Source organism: Callorhinchus milii, unplaced genomic scaffold, assembly GCF_018977255.1.
Source record: "Callorhinchus milii isolate IMCB2004 unplaced genomic scaffold, IMCB_Cmil_1.0 Scaffold2, whole genome shotgun sequence".
Classification (NCBI taxonomy): Eukaryota; Metazoa; Chordata; class Chondrichthyes; order Chimaeriformes; family Callorhinchidae; genus Callorhinchus; species Callorhinchus milii.
In genome coordinates, this window is record NW_024704743.1 from 102961697 (window position 1) to 102975765 (window position 14069).

The window sequence follows — 14069 nt, forward strand, 5'->3', positions numbered from 1 at the left end:
GTCCCACAAATAGCCATGAAATAAATGCCCAATATTTTTTTTGGGGGGGATGGGGATTATTGGCCAGGGGGATTGTTTTAACATGATCTAGCATCTCCCTACCTGTCTGATCTGCTTGTAACGCATTCCTCTGCCTTTCCCCTTTGCTCAGTTGAGATACCCCTGCTGCTGTTTCCCAACCCCTCTGCATCACCATCGTTGGCTGTGCCTTCTGCCACTAATCCCCTAACCTCTAAAACTCTCTACCTGAATCTGTCCGCCTTGACCCCTCTTTCTCTGTCTTTAAAGTGTAGTGACAATGTAATTTCTAGGTGAATTAATGAATTACATTAAATTCATTAAATTGCAATTACTTACTTCATGGCTGGTGGTAGGATTCAGGAGTGTGCAGATGGATACAAAATCCAGACACTAGACTTTACAGTATATCTTGGGAAGCACTGTAAGACATTCTCCTGACATGAAAGGCACTCCATAAAATGCAAAAATTATTGATAAATAAATTAAAATCATATCTGAATTAACTCAATTCCTAAACCAGCAATTGACATTTTAATGCAAAGAAAATGGCCTTCCCACCCTTTTCCCTTGATTGTGTTTTTCTGTCACAATCAGTCTATCTCCTAGCATCCCAAAGTTTTTTTTTATCATCCTTAATTCCCTAAGCATGTGTCACAAGAGTAATTTAAGGATCAATCCATTGCCACTCACTGATTACATTTGACAGGAAAGTGTCCTCTGTGGACAGCTCCTTTCTGATAGGAAAATCCTAGATTAGACTGGAAATGTGAGGCCACATTTTACTGCCACATGATTCAAAGGAAATTAACATGGTTCCATGTGCTTTCTGTACACTACTCTTAATCTGAAAGGTTTGAAATGAATATCTAACTTGAATTTGAAATCCCCATGCAATGTTGCACATAGGCTAATTTGATTTATTTTAAGGGAAACACGGCAATTTCTCTAATTTCTGGAAATTTACATATTCCTGTGAACTACAAATGTTATTCTGGCTAACTATCATGGAAAGCACTCTAGGATGCCTACCCTACGTGAGGGGCGCAATATAAATGCATGTTGTTATTGTTGTTGTTGAAAACTTACTTCTTGCATTATCTTTTGGTGTTGAGACTGCTGTAAAAGACTTTACAATTTGACAGTAGAAACTGCTCAATAAATGGGTGCACTTTAAATGTTTTATTATAAGATCATCCAACCACAAGCTCATGTGCAAACCGTTGACTGTCCAGTGTCTTGGGAAGTCTTCCCAATGTGAAAGCTCCTATCCAAATACAATTTGTTGCTGTTGTTTATTCTGAAACTGAAGAGAGTTTCTCCCAGTGTCCTAGTCAACAGTTCTCCAGATAAATGGATTATTCACCTTATGACTGTTTTGGGTACTTTGATGTGTGCAAAATAGCTACATGCTTCCCAACAAACACAACCACTGCACTGGATGATAAATATTTATGAACTGCTATGAAAAGTTTTAAAATGATCCTAAAGTTCTTCTTTCAATTTCACAGAATTGTACCAAATGGAACTAGACTCCTCCAAAGTATTCTGAAACTCAGTGAAAACACTTCAGTATTATTATATATACCCTCAAAAGACAAACACTATGCAATCAGCCTTTTGTCAAGCATCAAGAAACAGTGCTACAGTGAAAATTACCCTGCCTATGTGTGAAATTCTTCAAGGGTAAAACTCCCAATTTTTCTTCATGGTTATGATCAGGAGAACATGGATTACAACAGAACCTCTTAATGCTGACAAATTATAGCGTTCCATTCTTCCTGGGAGAAACATTTGAGCTCCAGCTGCTTCAGCAAATCTTACACATCCTGTTTTAGCAATGTTATCCATTTACTTCATGTGGGATTGACTGCAGTGTACCTCTGTTTGTTTCATTTGACTGAACAAATGTCAGTGTGGGAAACTCTAGTCTCATCAATGGTTGGTATAAGTAACAAGCCAGTTCCCAATTCACATACGTAACATAGGTATAGGCAAATCAAATACACACAGTGGAACCCAATTATAGCATGCTTCTTTACAAATATGGGTTCATTAATCATTTTATCATGATTAAGGGGTGAACCCTGACACTTACCTAACCAAACCGAAAAATCTAAGATGTATGGAACATCGATTGGCTAATCAAAAACCAGCAAGCTTTTTATACCCTAAAAAAAACTGCAGCTGTCACCTCATCTCATACCTGCTGGGTACTCACAGGGGCCAGGAAGTGACATTGGCAGCAACTTCATCACCCAGACGTCAGCAAGTTTTATTGCAGGAAGCAGGCTGCTTTTCTGCAGACACGCAATGTGAATGCAGAAGCATCCAACCTTTAGGTTCAGATCAAGTGTAGTATCTGTTGTTATAAGTTACACTTTGGGCTGTGTGCCTGCCATTACCCTCCCTTTGAGGACTGGATGTGTAGGGATACCTTCCCATGATTCATTCGTGCCGGGGGTGCCACTGTCAGGATAACTATGTTTCGGCCTTCTGTTGGCTGGGATCAGTAGATCAGAGACCGATATGCCCTTTCAAAGAAAAGCAGAGAAACTGGAAATGCGACATCCAGTCAGGACGGAGAGGAGATCCAGTCACTGGATTTGCTCAGAGGGTTGTAAGTTGGAATCGGGTCCAGGTCATTTGGATTTGAACACAACATTGCTCACAACACAAAATAAATGAATGCAGAAGTACTGACTGGTTTTGTACACAGATTTTCCTTCAGTCAAAACATTTTCCATCACAACAGCTTTCTATTACAATAATAATCCTTACAGTTGATATGGAGCCTTATTTCATCGTCAACTTACCTCAATGCGCTTCACAGGGTATTCTGTAAAGTGGATTGACTGTATTTTTTGGCAAAATATGGCACATATTGGCACATAGTTGGCACATGGCATTGTCCTACAAACACTGAGTGACCTATTTTATTTTGGAAATTTGTTGGCCAGGACACACAGATAACCTCCTTTCTCTTTTTAATTAGTGCAATGCCTTCTTTAACACCCACCTGATCAGTCAGATAGGACCAAGGTTTAATGTCTGATTCAAAGGTTGACACATCCATCAATGCAATGCATCCCCAGGACTGCACTGGTGTGTGATTCCAAGTTCTGAGATGGAGCTTCAACTCACAACCTTCTGAATCAGTGACGAAAGTGCTACCACTGAGCCAGGCTGACACTGTTTTCCAGCCGTTATGTCATTCAAAGCATCATTTCAACCTCTTTGTCTCTGAGTAATCATGCACTCTGGATGGCAACATGAGGTTTGAAAATTTGCACTACCTTTTCAAAGATTGGATACAATAAATATCATGAAGGCTCACTATATCATCCAAAGGTTACAAGAGAAATGAATTGACAGGATCAGACAAATTATCCGGAGCTTCCTCAGTAACTGTGTTTAAGAGTTAAAATAGTCTTGGGAATGTTACCGCTTTCCTTGATAAATAATAATAATAATTATCCTTGCATTTGATACAGCACATTATCATGTCTTTGAGACATCTCAAAGCGCATCACAGTGTATACTGTAAAGTGAAAATAAAGTGAATATTTTGTGGGCAAAACGTGGCAGTCAATTGAGCATAGCAGTGTTCCACAAACAGTCGTGGATTGAGTGACCAGATAATTTTTTGTTTATTTTGAAGGAATTACTAACCTCAAAAAAAACGATCTGCCAATCAACTAACACCCAGGTTCCTACTCAATGCAAGGTAAACAGAGGCGAGTGGAATATGGAATATTGCCCAATGTTTCTCCCTGCCTGAAATCAAACCCAGGTCTTCTCACTTGTGAGGCGAGTATTCTAACCATTGAACTCCAGGACTCCAAGATAATCTAATAAACTCACAATGCCTGGATAAAGTTTACTTTCTGCATATCACAACACAGCTAAATTAGTAAAATAACATCTTAAAAGATGACAGTGACCACCTGGAAGGCATCCAGGCTTGAATGCATGTCTGTGGTTTGTAACATTTATAATTCAAAATATGTGTATCCACATTGCGATGTGTATCACATGTACAGATTAGGCAGAGTCATTTGACAGAGTACATTGATGTTGAGTAATGCTTGGATTACAAAAATGAAAGCATTTGACATTACTCATTTTATTGACGTGCAAAGCCACAGATGTCGTTTTGGAATTTTACTTACCTTATTACGGCTTGTTGCTGTAATTATCCAAACGCATTGAGCATTGCTGTCGTATTGAAAGGGGAAGTTGGGAGACACAAAGCTACCAGTTGGACCTTGGAGATTAATCCCACAGGTTTTTACTGTAAGAGAAAAACAACAACCTTAAGTACGGCACTGACAGCAGAAGGAACAATAACCACCAATAAAAATAGTAATTTCTATCAAGAGAAGTTTGATTTTTATTTATTTGTGTCAGATTTTGCAGAGTTAACAGAAACGTAACATGACCTCAATTTCCACCTGTGAGTTCAGTACGTAGATTGTTCTTTTACCATCATGACACCATAACACCGAATACTTTGGGATGTCTCGAAGACATGATAAGGAGTTATATCAAATGCAAGAATTATTATTACTATGTCTTCAGTTGATTCATTAAAAAAAATGCAAGTCACAGCAATCAAACTGAAATCAAAGGCCCCAAATTATTCAAGATTTTAAAAGATTGTGCAGAATTTTGTAGAATTCTTATATTTGGAAACTAGTTCTTCCCAGGGTTTTTTAAGAACTCTTCCGAATCAAGACTAAATTTCAGAATTTTTGAAAACAAATTCTGATCATTAATAATAATCATAATTCTTGAATTTGATATGCAGTTTTTCACATCACGAGGATGTCTCAAAGTGCTTCACAGAATTTAATGTAAAGTATAGTAACTGAGTATTTTACAGGTGAACGCAGCAGCTCACAAAAGTCCGACAAATACCCATGAAATGATACATATTTTTTACCTGATGGATTGTTGGTTAAGACACTGGGAAAACTCCCTTCTCTTTTTGAGTTGTATGGTGGGATCATTAACAGACACCTGATCAGAAAGGCAGCACCTCGGTTTAATGGAAGTATCTTGCAATGGATACATAATTGGCTGACTGATAGAATCCAGAAGGTGGTGGTACAGGGAATGTCATCAGGCTGGGAGAATGTTACCAGTGGAATTCCACAGGGATCTGTTTTTGGACGTCTTTTACTTAATAATTTCATAAATGATTTGGAGCAAGGAGTCACAAGCACAGTGGCTGAATTTACTGATAACACAAAACTAATGAAGGTGGTTTTGGTGGCCTGTGGTGTGAGACAGTGGCGGAGCAGGGCGATTTTGCAGAGGTGGGGGAAGACAGAGCGGGTCTGGCATGCATGTGGGGTAGACAGGACAGTTGAGCTTGAAACAAGATGCCAAGGTTTCGGACTGGCTTGGTAAGATAGAATTGCATCCATGAATGATGATGCTATCAGCGCCTGAGGTGCGGAGGCGCTGATGGGAGCCAATCAAGAGTTTTGATGATGTTCAACTGAAGATTGTTAGCTCTCATCCAGGACTTGATAACTGACAGACAATCTGTCAGGACAGCAGAGGTTCTGCAGTCAAGGGTGGAAGCAGACAGGTACAGTTGGATGTCATCCGCATACATTTGGAGTTGATCCCATGTCTGCGGATGATGCCACCAAGAGGGAGCATATGGATACTGAAGAGGAGGGGACCAAGGACAGAGCCCTGAGGAATGCTGCACGAGATGATGTGGGGGCTAGAGGCGAAACCATTTGTGGTGGTGAAATGGAGACGGTGTGAGAGTTATGATCTGAATCATTCAAGGACAGAACCGTGAAGGTTGAGGTGAGAGGAGAGGCAGTGGATGAGGGTAGAGTGGTCAACAGTTTTGAAGGCAGCAGAAAGGTCAAGGAGGAGGTAGAGGGAGTCCTGGTCGCATATGGACAGAACGTCATTTGTCACTTTGACAAATGGCTGTTTCTGCGCAGTGGGTGGCAGAGAAACCTAATTCGAGGGGTTTGTGAAGGGAGTGGCGGGAGAGGAAGGAAGCTGGGAAGCAATGACTCGTTCCAGGATCTTGGAGAGGAAAGGGAGGTTGGAGATGGAGTGGTAGTTTGAGAGCAGGAATGGGTCCGGGGGGGGGGGGGGGGGGTTTAAGGATAGGAGTGATAAGGGACATTTTTAAAGGGGTGGGAATGGTACCAGTGGGCAGGGAGAGGTTTATGATGTCTGTGAGTAGAGGGGCAAGGAGGTGGAGCTGGGAGGCAAGGAGAGGCGTAGAGATGGGTTTGAAAGAGCAGGTAGTCGGTTTCTTGCAGGTTACAGTGGTGGTCAGGGAGGAGTGGGAGACAGATTCAAAGATGTGGAGGAAGGGATGGTTAGGGGCCGGGGTATGACTAGGAGATGGGAGGGGGTGGCGGATGGAAGGGCAGAGGCAGCTGAGCAGATCCCTTTGACTTCGGTTTTGAGGAAGTTCAGCATCGCCTCGCAGTTGACTTTGGAGGTGAGGATGAGACATGAGAGGGTGGGCGGAGGAGCCAGTTGGTGATGGACTATGGACTATGAGGAGTGATTAGATAAACTGGGCATGTTAACGCTGGAGAAGAGAAGGTTGATGGGCGATATGATTATGGTCTTTAAGATTCTGAAGGGACTAGATAATGTAGACCATGATAAGCTATTTTATCTTCTACTGAACAGTCCAACCAGAGGATATGCCTGCGATTGAAGAGGGGTAAATTCACAACTAATCTGTGGAAACACTACTTCAGTGAGTGAGTAGTAAATTTATGGAACAGACTCCCCAGGGAGATGATGGAAGCAGAAAGTGTTGTTTGTTTTAAGAACAAATTAGATAGACTTCTGCTTGAAGATAATATCTCAGGATACAGTATATAGTTTGGGACATGACATGTCAAGCGATTGCCAGGATGGTGGAAAGTGAAGTAGCTCGAACTTGGTCTTCTTTTACTGAGCAAATTCTTATGCTCTTCATGTTTCATCCAAAGGATTAAATTATACAACAGTTGGTTTAAGGCGAAAAGCATGCAGGATTTTGGGAGACAGGAATGAGTCAGACCAGCAAAGAGTCTATCTATAGATGGTTCAACTTTGATGATTTTTGATTTGCCAATATTACAATAGAACATTTGACCACATTTATGCTCAACAAGCACTGTGGATTTTGTTGTTCATCCCATGGGAAATCAATGTGTGCATTTTAGCGTGATGGTCATATATTTCTGCTTTTCAGACAACTTCACAAATAAAACAAAACTCTCACCTCGTGAGCACACAAACTTTCTATATTTTTTACTGTTTGGTCTAAAACGTTATCTAACCAAAATTTAAACAACAAAGCTATGTTCAAAGTGCCAGTGTCAGTCTAAATCCTAACATGCACAATATAGGTCAATCCTTCCTCCCACTGGCATTCAGGGGCAACCTTCTGTGCACAGTGTCACACGATGGGAGATATTCCATCTCCCACTATTGATGTAGCCTTTCAGATTGTGCAAATGATTGAAATAAATCTCAACTTTGAGTCCACTTTTCTGTAGTTCTTAAAAGAAATTTGCAGAAAAATAGTTTCAAGATTGAGACTGTATTCAAAGAGTTTACCAAATTCTGCTCACTTTTTCATGCTAAGTCAATAGAGTAAATTGAGATCCGGGTGGAATTTTACCCCTTACATTGTTACACCATTGAGAGCCATGTGCCTACAAATTACACAGTCACTGCAATATCCTGTGACGTCCTGCAGTCATGAAAGATACTGTATCAAATGCATGGATTGTTATTTATAGTTTTATTTCTCTTTCCCACCACCCAACTACAGCGTAATTGGTGACATGGACAATGTTAGTTTCAAACGAATATCCTAAATGTACCTAATCGAAGATGCCAGATAAGAAATCTCTTACCCAGTCTAGGTTTTATTTCACCTGTGCTCACCTATAAAGTACCTGGATTAATTATTCTTTCAAACTTTTCTCTAAAAGTAAGCTTGCCATTTCCTATAAATTTAAATTTGTAGTTGTTCGTATGATGTATTTTTCCCCCTCTCACGGCAACAAAGTGCTGCTTTTGAAACCTGGGTTTATTATGTACTAATAAATAATAATAATAATCCTTGCATTTGCCTTATCATGTCATTGAGAAGTCTCAAAGCGTTTCACAGAAGATACTGTAAAGTGAATCAACTGTATATTTTGTGGGCGAAAATAAAGTGCAATCTCAAAACCAATGTTTTCATGATTTATCATTATGTTTCTACCACTGAGCAGATTAGTGAGCATATTAATGTTATTTGTACTACCACACAAACTTCACTGAAAAGTGTGCTCACACACACCATCAGCAAATGCAGTCAAGATATTGCTGGTCAAAAATTCCACACAGTCTGAACCTGTTCAGAACTTTTTGCCTTAAATTTAAGACTGCACAGAAATGTGGAAAATTCTTCAGCTTCAGTCTCTATTTTTTTTAATAATCAGCTTTCAATTTAAAACTGCATTTAAGAATTTTCCACAATTCTGTATTTTGTTCAGTGAACTATAGAAGCAGAAAGAACAGGATCCTTCAACATATTATACGAGATACAGCACAGAAGGAGGTTACAACTGTGTTAGCTCATTATATGCAACAATATGCTTGCCTCTGAGTCAGAAGGTGTGAGGTTGAGCTCCACATTGGGAATATTACTCAAAGTTGAGGGTGATGAGACCCCATCTGTCCGTTCAGATGAACATTAAAAATCCCATGGCACTATTCAATGCGAAAGTGAGATTCTCTCCATGTCCAGGGCACCAGACCCCCAGATAAAATTGGACATTCATTTCATGGCTGTTTGAAGGACATTTCTGCGAGCAAATTGCCTGTCATGATCGCCCACAAATACAGTCACTACACTTTACATGAAATCTTGTCAAGCGCCTTGCAAAATCCTTCTGACATGAAAGTTGCTAAACAAAATCCAAGGATTATTGTTATTATGTGAAAAGATGTGGATTACTACTTTATCGTTGAACATATAGCTGCCCAAATCCTCCATTGGTATTCCCTTTGCAATTTATGCATCACCACCTCTAAAGCATAAACTTCCTTCACAGAAAAAAGAAGGCATTGAAGCCCTTTGAGACATTCAGACATGATAAGACATTATCTCAAAAGCAAGGACTATAAATATTATTGTTCTTTCTCCTTATGCTCCCTTCATCCCAGTCCTGGCAACTCATTATACCATTATACCAGATCCTCAAAATTAAGGCTCCATTGAAGCATATGTCAAATTCCAGATTGAAAATTGCTACCCAAAGGGGGAATTTTCCCCAGTAGTTTGGAATTGTTTGATTCTTCATGACCATCTCCACTATGGGACGAGCAAGCTGACCGACAAAATTGATGCCAACAATTCAATGCTTTGTGTTACTGACCTATTCATATCATGCAGGTTTGAGTTTGGAAAAATTACAGAGCTGGTTCTCAACAGATTCCTTAAGGCTGTTGAGATATTTTATGTTTGATATTATAATGGTCTGCTGTTGCCACTGACTGAGGTCAGAGAGGAATGTGGGGAAAGTGTCACTCAGGGAATCGCTGCTAAAGCTTACCATCAATATCAAATCGAAACAAAAACTGTTGCTGTAAAAGACTTCAAAAATAAGGTGAGAGATTATCCAGCAGTCTCTGCTGCCTGGTTGGTCACCTCTATCTCAGCTCACAGTTAGCTCCAATCTGATGCTCTTGGTCTCTTCCAATTAGGATTGATATCAGTCAATGTTATCTCACAGAGAGAAAAAAAGCAACTTGAAGGTGGACACTTCTGCTTTTTGAAACAATAAGAACCTTCATGGACTACTTAAAATGGAAACGGTAGGAAACCAACTCAAATTAGATTGCAACATTGAGGTCCAAAAGAAGGAAATTCCACCTCTGTGTAGTCATTTGGCTTTGTGTAGTAAATGCTTAAACTCAGCTTTAATGATGATGTCTTTCAAGTTCTTTCAAGAAATAAACAAAAGCAAGTTCAAAGTTATGATTGAATCAACAATTTGCCAAACTGTATATGCTCTGAAATGTTAAATATACCCTGTATAGCAAATTTTGACCCATAATTCTCAGGTCGAATTTTGCATTCAAATACAGTCACTTCATTTGACAGTAAAATCATGTGAAGCATTTGGGACGTGATAATCCACCTTATCACGTCTCAAATGCTTCACAGGATCTTACTGCAAGTATTATTTACTATAATTTCTCACCGTAGATTCTAGAATTAAGGAATCTGGAAATATATCACAGAAATCTGGAAATATAAGTCCCTCCAACATAATTCATTTTCAAACCGGTTTTCTTTCAAGTCAAAGTGGCAGACATGTCCTTCCTACTGGATTGCTTTATTTGAAATCACCATGTTTTACAACTCATTATGTAACCCAAGGGGTATTAAAGATACATTCAAAAAAAGAAGCATGAGCACATCCACGCCCCTTTACTCCTTGCCTTCAGAACCCGCCTCCAAGCCTTCTTTTTACTGTGCATTTGGACACTTTTTGCCCAGCCTACACCCTCCCCCTTAACTACAATTAGCTCAGGCTCCCAGTCATTTGTGTGAAGTACGTTGAGATGTTACATAAATGCAATTGCTGTTTTCGACATTCAGATAAGAGAAGTGGAGCAAGAGATCTGAATGACCACCGCAAAAGCATGTTGCAAAGTGGTCTACTCTTTCTGGTGGATTGCAATGAAATATGATTAATTCCTAAATCCTTTTGCCTGTTTACTTCATTTTCTAATATAATATAAATCTTTGTACATATATTATGAATAGAGACTTCAAAAACATGGTTTGGAAAAGGCTATGGGAGGCACCTGATTTAAAATTTAAAAAATTGTGACAATGTGCTGATTTACAGTAATATAATAAGATAGTTGCATGACGTGTCAATATTGAAATGTTTTAATCCCAAAAGGTTTGAAGGAAAAAAATAGTTGAACAAATTCTGGTCCTGAGATTCTTCCTTTAAGAGTCTGCATCACACTGACTTTGGCTGGTTGAATCCAGATGTTAATAGACTTGAATCTTGTAGACCAAAACTGAATTCAAAATTGACATCAGAGTTGATTACAATCAAGCCTCTTTTTTATTATATTCCAACGCACTCTTTGAAATGAAACAAATATCAGTTAAATTAACCTTTGAAAATGTAGCTCCTAACCATTTTCAGAAAAAAAAATCTGTGCATTTGAAATCTGGAAATGTTAAATTTTCATCATGTACTGTGAAATATTCCTATATCTATAATAATAATCCTAGCATTTGATATAGCACCTTATCACATCTTCTAGAGTCTCAAAGCGCTTCATAGAATATACTGTAAAGTGAATTGACTGTTTATCTTTTTGGCGAAACGTGGCAGCCAATTGCACATGGTAGTGTGCCACAAACAATCATGGAATGAGTGGATTTTTTAAAGGGATTATTACCCCCAGAAAAGCAAACCGCCAATTGACTAACAACCAGGTTCCTATATGCTGCTAGGTAAACAGAGGCGTGTGGAGTAAGGAAACTTGGCCAACATCTCGCTCTGTCTAGGAATCAAACCCAGGTTTCCTGCTTGCGAGGCGAGTGCTCTAAACACTAAGCACAGGACTCCAATGTATAGCTTTAACTATTGTTTTTAAAGAGGCACCTGCTAAACAAAAAAACAAAATGACCTCATACCCCACACAGACTTCCCACATTTATTTCTTGTAAAGTATTAGTTGTAAATACCAGGTTACAATATCGGGACTCCAATTTTGCCATTTTGACCTCACAAATAGATAACTCATCCCATGGCTATTCATGTGCACAAATTAGATACTGCTATTACCTACAAAATGCACAGTCACTCCACTTTATATCCAGTAAAGTGCTTTGAGATGTTCTCCCGATGTGAAAGGTGCTATAATGTAACAATTTTGATATTATTATTGTAATTATTATGTATTCATGCCTCATATGCTGAAGACAGAAATAACACTGTCTAAAAGTAATATTGTGTTTGAAATTAAGAAAGAATTTGATAAGGTGGGCATTAACCGGCTCCTTCCACTTATCAGTGAGTGCAAAACAAGGGGATATAAATACAAGATAGCCAGTAGCAGATGTAGAAAGTATTTCTTTTCACAGAGAGTGTGGAACTCATTGCTGGAAATTGTGGTTGAAGCAAAAAATAGGAATGTATTTGAGAGGAAACTTGATGCTTACATGATGGAGAAGTTAATAGAGGGGAATAGGATGGCTGGAGGCTCACGTGGTGTATAAACACCAGCATGGACAAGTTGAGCTGAATGGCCTGTTTCCATGGTGCAACTTTCTATGGAATTCTAACTTTAGAAATTTCATTATGGTGGAAATAGAGGTTCAAAACCACCCATCAGTACGACAGAAGGGTAAATAGCACCTCATCTCACAGTTGGATATATCAAAAGATCAATAGCAAGACAAAATAGTGGGGTAATCCTGCCACGGTATAAATCAATGGTGAGACCATACTTAGAGTACTGTGTACAGTTCTGGTCGCCGCAGTACAAAAAGGATATTGGAGAAATCAAGAAGATACAGAGAAGGGAAAACAAAATAATTGAGGAAATGGAAGGACTGAACTATGAGAAGCAACTAAGTAAATTGGGCATGTTCATGCCAGAAAAAATATTGAGAGGCGACATGATTGCTGTCTTTAAGATTCTAAAGGGGCATGACAATATAGATCATGACAGGCTGATTCAACTTGTCCAGAATAGTAAAACCAGAGCACACGGCCTGCGATTGAAGGGGGGAAAATTCAGAACAAATTTACACAAACACTATTTTAGTGAGCGAATAGTGAACCTGTGGAATAGGCTCCCTAGGGAGACGCTTGAAGCAAGAAGTGTTGATTCTTTCAAACACAGATTAGATAGTTTTCTTTTAGGAAATAACCTTATGGGATATAGTACATAGGTAGTTTGGGACATGTGTGCATGGAACCGCCAGGAAGGTGGAAGTCGAACTAGATGAACCTTGGTCTTTTTTTGTCTAGCATTTCTTTTGTTCTAATGTCCTCTGCATCTCCATAATAGAATTTCCCATTATAAATAGCAAAATGATCACCTTTTAGCAATTAGCAGTTTTACTCCTCGTAAGGTATATAAACTAAAACATCACCCTGACCAAAAGATCTCATTTGAATGAACTGCTGATCGGAAAAAACATAAATGGAAAAGTCTTTACAGCAAAGTCTTAACAGGAAGTATGTAACAGGCACAAAGGAGTATATCAATCTGATCCACAAAAGAGCTCTGAACATTAGTGAAACGGATGAGCTTTGCAGGTCTGAATGGTCTTTGCTCATCACTGACACCTCTCATGTTCTACTAATGTTTTTATGTATTAGTATACAATAGGTTAAGTTCTGTCATGTGTTTATTCTGCAAGGAATAATTATGATCCCAATAATAACTATTTGCTTTTAACAATAAACGTGCCCTCAAAATGTCCTTTATGTGTGGAGAATAACTAATCAGTTTTAGGGTTGCGGAGTATGTTCATTGTAGATTCATCCAGAATCTTTAGAGTAATTGCATGATCAGTGGTGATATTATCACATCATAGAAAATCTCTGCTTTAATTAATGACTAAAATGAGTCATGACTGCCCCCTCTGCCTACTCTTCCATAATGGCTGGGAAGGAGTTTCACATTCAAGCAGCTTCGTTATAATATAATAATAATAATCCTTGGGTTTGATATAACTCCTTATCATGTCTTCAAGACTTCTCAAAGCGCTTCATAGAGTATATTGTAAAGTAAATTTACTGTATATTTTGTGGGCGAAACACAGCACCAATTGTGCTCAGCTGTGTCCCACAAACAGTCTTAGATTAAGTGACCAATTTTTTTAAAAGAAACTGGATTTAATGGCATAGGAATCGTGGCATTTCACTTGCTGACCTACACACATTGAATGTCAGCTAGTGGCATACCACAATAAAAACAAACATTAATCCGGTATTCTGAGAGGGGACTCAATGGACAGCAAG

The 14069-nt window shown here is 38.9% G+C and overlaps 1 protein-coding gene across 1 annotated transcript in view; it reads right to left on the minus strand.

Annotated features, from left to right (window-relative positions):
• The window catches only part of csmd3b (CUB and Sushi multiple domains 3b), a 773500-nt gene that overhangs the window by 264022 nt on the left and 495409 nt on the right, over positions 1–14069 (minus strand). Inside the window, exon 10 of the mRNA XM_042331884.1 lies at positions 4191–4312. Within this exon, the coding sequence (XP_042187818.1) occupies positions 4191–4312 (122 nt within the window). The remainder of the gene's footprint in view (positions 1–4190; positions 4313–14069) is intronic.